Below are 5,863 nucleotides of genomic sequence, written 5' to 3'. Positions count from 1 at the left end.
ATTTCTGAACCCAAACCCCACCCCAAAACCCAAAAATACCGTTGTTAAAGGTAGGGTAGGCAATTTGGGGATACAGGGCAGAATTAACTCTATTTGTCAACCATAATAATCCCCCCCCCTCCCTAAGGCCTCCCTTCAAAGCCACGGCCAAAAAACATGTGACTAGCTTTAAACCGATTGCTGTCAAGTTGCCAAGATTTTTTCAGGAATACGACACAAAATGCTTCTATAATAAATTGCCTTACCTACCATTAATTGAGATTGAAGTCAAGTCATTTTTATTTGAACCTCTTCAACGTAAAATTACATTAATATAGGTAAATATAAGAGAATCATGTGCTGTATGTGATGCTTAATTGCTGTAGGAATTGTGCTTGACTATTCTATTGGTAAATAAGAACCCCCAGATAACAAATACATTGTGTTGATAATGTGCGATAGATTAGAGAATGTAAAGACCTGATTAGACACTGTAATATTGTTCATGACTGTTTTTTATGTTGACAAATTGAATTCCATGAGAAAGATTCCCGCAAACTGCCAAATATTGAAAGACAGACAAGAGCAACTTTTACCTAAAAATAATATATATTCACACTGTACGATGACACATCTGAAAGGGTCAACAGGAAAGGGTTTAGTGAGTATGAACTGTACCACATCACTGTGTTAGCGGAACATTTTAGAATAACATTGTAAATGTCATAATACCACTTGGTGGACGCATTTATATAATAATAATGAGTGGAGAAATTCTTAGCATGGGTGGTCCCAGTGGGAATCAAATCCCTAACCCTGGCTGGGTTCATGCCACGCACTACCAGACCGTACGCTTCCTATTGAAATGTACATTTTACACATTACTCCGTCTTTAGCAGGCCTTCTTGGAATGACTATTTAAACCACAGATTATTAATTTGAATGATTTTGAACGAAGATGATGAAACGGAAGATGTTGCTTGTTGAATATTTTGACATGTTGTCATACTATGTGTTTACTGTTGGAACCAGGAGAGCCGTCTCTGGAGATGAAGATTTAGAAAAAGTCCACAAACGGTTGGTTTAAATTAAGTTTTGTTTGTTTTAACTTGATGAAAATGTATGTTTCTCTCTATTAAATAACCTTAAATATATTAAGTATCTTTGTAAATTGTTGCCTGTCATTCTTTTAAGTTAATTAGTGTGTGAATGTGTTGTTTGTCTTGGAACACAACCATACAAATAACAAATGTCTGACTCTTGTTTTATTTCCGCTGTCATTACATACCTAAAATATATTTAGAAAAACGAAAATATGTATCAAAACACATTATTTAGATAATCAGTATCGAGCATTGTTCCTCCGTCATTCCTGGACAAAGGCCTAAAGTGCAATGGAGGACTTGAGGTGCTGCCCTCTTGTGGGCAGTAATTGTATTTGTTTATTACAAATGCAGGTAGTTGAACTTATGTCCAAGAGAATCAGTTTGACTAAGATTCCACGATGGTGTAATAGTTAGAGAAGAGCTCTTCACCAGGGCTGATATCTCTAAGAGATACAAGGACGATACATCTTATAGGCCTGGAAACACAAAAACACAAAATCGTAATCATTCAGTATGCCATTCTACACATATATTCAACTCCATAAGTGTCTAGTCAACAATAGCGTCATTCGATATATGTAAAATGTCCCCAATTAATGTTTTTTTTTTGTAAGGTGTAGAGGAGAAAATATAAATACAATACGCACTTCTTTTAAATCGTTTTTGGATATTGAATTTAAATCTCACCTCTGTGTTTCATGACTGTATTTCACATTTGGAAGATACTGATGAAGTTCAAGAGGAAACACTCTAGGAACATCATACTCCTGGTAGCAGACATTAGCAGGAGAGTCTGCAGTGGTGCAAAGAGAACATTCCATTAACTATATTATATGAAAAGAAATGTGTGAAGACTTTAGAGTTTGTTTAGTAAAATAACCAGCTATATTGCTGTGCACCAGTGTTGGGAATGTTACTTTAAAAAAGTAATTAGTTATAGTTACTCACTAGTTGTTCCAAAAAGTAACTGAGTTAGTAACTGAATTTCTCTATAATAAAATTAACTAGTTACCAGGGAAAGTAACTATTTGCGTTACTGTAGAAAAAGAAAGTTGCTATATGTCAAAGAATTTGGATTTTTCTGAGCAGTTTTCACTTGGCCTTAATGTGTTAAATGGTTGAACTGCCCATTCAAGGCCCTGATACACTCCCAACTGAATTTTAATTTGCTTGGTTGCAAAGGCTGTGGAACATCTGCCGAATACTACAGAAAATGCCAACTTTTCATCGGATTGCTCCGGACTCGCCATTTCTGCTGTTTCATCAAATCTGTTTGGTGTGTATGTGTGCGTGTGTGTGTGTGTGTGTGGCGCGCGTGTCCTGGCTTGTGTGTAAAAACACTGGCTCCGATGAAACATGACTCTGCCTCAGCCAATCTTAATCACTTATCTCGTTGTTAACCCACCCGGTCTCCTCACTAGCAGTTTGTGTTTGGAGCCAGGGGTGCGTTCGGATTACGCAGTTTATTCAATCAATTCAAGTAACGTACCACATTTAACGTACAGTAACAGCGTTGTAACAACGGAAACAGTAATTAGTTAGATTACCCCGTTACTGAAAAAATAACGGCGTTACCTAACGCCGTTCTTTTAAACGGCGTTATTACAAACACTGCTGTGCACACATTATCTTTCTGCCTCTTTGAGATTGTTTCCTCGTGAGACCCAAGATTGTTATCTCCTATTGAGACACAAAATACTAACTACGCTCATAGCTATCTTGTGTAAAGAACAAACATGCTCTTGTTTGTTTGTATTTCTGGGTAGGTGACATGAGTACCTGACCCCCAGTAGAAGTACCATCATCATGATTCGTTCCATCCAATTCAGAACAACAGTATGAACCTTGACGTACCGTTGCAATTGTTGACGTATTGGCCAATAGCCAGTGGGTTCTTTGGATTGGCTGTCAGCCAGCTGAAATCACTTAACCTGTACGGGCCCAGGATGTCTCTTCTGCTGCATGACCTACAGAATGAACCAAAACACATCAAGAGTACATAAAAAACAGAGACACTACACATCATTCACACAACGACGCAATTCATTTCAGGTAACATCATATTTTAAGGAAATGAAGCAAACATTGTTGAATCAAGGAATCTTACTTACTTGTACACCAGCTTTGAAATCCCCTTATCGTTACCATCCACCAGAACGCCGTCGATGCATCGAAACACAAAAGGGTTTCTGAGCGACTGGAAGAAAATGGGCTCGTAAGTCTCATAGACCGTGCCTGTTGAGGGATTGGTCAGAGAAGTCACAGACGAGACAAAATAATGGCGTGAATGTGATCGATGATTCATTAAGGCCCAATCCCAATACACCCCTTGGCCCAAGCCCTTACCTCTACCCCTCAATGAAACTACTATTGGGACAGCCCTACCCTACGCGTGACGGGGTGTAATGGGATCAGGCCTAAGTATAAGGCAATGCCATTCACCTGGATACATGGCCACGACCGTCCCCTTGGGAACCCATCCTTTGGTGATGAAGACCCCGACTCCAGCCAGGGGGACCGAGCTGGGTCTACGGTGGATGCAGAAACCCATGCTTTCAAATATCAAATCATCACTCTCAGCAATCCGCCCTTCTGAACAACACAAATACAAGGAGAGGCGATCACTGTAATGTGCATATTATAAAATGTACCATACAAAGTTGTAAAATTGAAAATATTGTGTAATATTGCTAGAGCCCTGCAGGAAAGGAGTGTAATATATAGTTTAATGTATAGCAATTAATCCATTCTGCAAAGTTAATGAGTTTCATTAATTTTAAATGAAGTGCTGTCTCTTTAAGAGGGACCGTGTGGGGTTCCTAAGCTAAGTAAGCAATTGAAGAGCTCCACAGTCCCTGGATCATAAACAACATCACTGCCTGCTTAACTGCTACACAGAAACAAGTGCTCTACACATCCATAGGGGAAGCCAAACACAGCAATAGGAGCAGCAGGATACACTCCTTAAAGAAGCATTCAGACATAAGAAAAACAACCTTACCTACATGCATCTCCCTGGCATCATTACTTTTGGTCTGGACTGATTTTAGATGAGTCTCTTTCAGGCTCTGTTTCCCATCTGCTCCGTCTCTTTCCAGCAGCGCCCCAAAGAGTTTCAGCAGAGTCTCAGAGACCACCTCATCGTGGATGGGCTTGTCTTGAATACTTTTTGTTACATGCCGAAGAGACCTAGGAAAAGCACCACAACCTGTCACAAAATGCAGGTGGACAATTGCCACACACAGACACACACACACACACACACACACACACACACACACACACACACACACACACAGAAGTTGGTAACCATACGCCAAAAAATACCACTTGTTAGTTAAAGTAGACGAAGAAGGAGAAAAACAAGATGTATCAACATAAATCACTGTCCTGGTTCCTATTACCAGGTAAAATGCTGGCATCACATATTCGAGACTACACAGGAAATGTTCAAATAACATTGTAGTTACTATGGCATGAGAAGGTGCCCTGTGTGTTCATACGGTGCACAGGGTAATATTGGGTAAATTCAAAGCCACCGTTTGGGAATTTCTTGACCAGAAATATATAAATATCGGCAGTAGTTATGGTTAGTTCTAGAAAAGTATAATTAATAAGTGCACTTTGATTTGTAAAGAAGGATTGTGTTGCTATGTTGTGCCTGTAGATCCCTCTAGTCCCCAGTAGGGGATACTGTAGTATCTTATATGTCCAGCATCGAGTCGAATGGACATATACAGGGATGTAACCGGTGTAGCCGGGGTGACTAAAATAAATCAGGTCTGAATTTCAAGTAATAAGAGTGTATATTAATTGATCAAACGCCTCAACAAGACAGACTTATAAACCAGGAGGTTCAGAAGACAGGGACCTCCTCGTTTACAGACGAGTCCAAGCGGATCTGAATCACTCACCCCTCGTTTCTGCGGAGATTGAGCGCAATCCAGGGAACAAATCTGTGTCGGTAGTTCCTCCATTTGTTCTGGATTTTTGTCAATGCAGCACGGATCATGACATTCGACTCAATTGGACATAACAGATAACACATTCATGTGGTGCTCTCAGATTGTCTTTGCAGACCATTCTTCTTCTCTCTGCATCACTCAGTTCCCAGTGTGTGGTCGCCCCCTGCTGTTCACCCAGGCTCCACCTGGGCAGGGTCACAGTCAAGACTATGTAATAGTAATAAAAACAAAACAGGACTCTAAACCTTTGTATTCTCCGCCTCTAATGTGTTAAAATCAACTTTTCTTCACACCGATGAAAGGCCTGCTACCTTTCTAGTGAGCAATTGAGTGAAATGAACACATGCTAAGTCATTGAATCATTATGTATTATATTGCACTGTTTTATTTTTTTCTGAATATTCTCTTGCATCACCATAATATGAACATCATGTGATTGGACTGGATTATCATCTCTGGAGACACATTGTGTTGCCAGGTAAGAACAGGGACTATTTTGTGGTCCCTTTAATTTATCAACAACATATTGCAACCTGGAGTTAATTAACCACGAACACCAGACAAAGTGCCTTATATTCATGAAATAAATACAAATGAATAAATAATACAAGATAATAAAAACAAACACAGAAATAACACATCCTCAAAATGCATGGCTAAAATGATATGTTTTCAAATGCGTTTAAAAGAGATTACAGATGGAGTCAGATCCTCTGGCAGGCCGCAGGTTCCACACCTGGTCCGAGGGACTGCTTACAGGCCACAGGGCCTGACGCATGGTTCTTCATGGTGAACATGTCTGCACGGTAAGTC

The 5,863-nt window shown here is 39.8% G+C and overlaps 1 protein-coding gene across 1 annotated transcript; it reads right to left on the bottom strand.

Annotated features, from left to right (window-relative positions):
• Positions 1 to 1,368: 1,368 nt before the first annotated feature.
• On the bottom strand, positions 1,369 to 5,133 carry setd9 (SET domain containing 9; the record flags this gene model as incomplete). Its single annotated transcript, XM_079734159.1, has 7 exons — positions 1,369 to 1,561; positions 1,773 to 1,878; positions 2,940 to 3,052; positions 3,197 to 3,320; positions 3,528 to 3,677; positions 4,087 to 4,274; positions 5,000 to 5,133. 7 exons carry the CDS (start codon positions 5,131 to 5,133, stop codon positions 1,471 to 1,473), a joined length of 906 nt encoding a protein of 301 aa, XP_079590285.1. The 3' UTR covers positions 1,369 to 1,470.
• Positions 5,134 to 5,863: the final 730 nt, after the last annotated feature.

Source organism: Pollachius pollachius (assembly GCF_949987615.1).
Source record: "Pollachius pollachius genome assembly, chromosome: 4".
NCBI lineage: Eukaryota > Metazoa > Chordata > Actinopteri > Gadiformes > Gadidae > Pollachius > Pollachius pollachius.
This window is presented reverse-complemented; position numbering and strand designations above follow the sequence as displayed.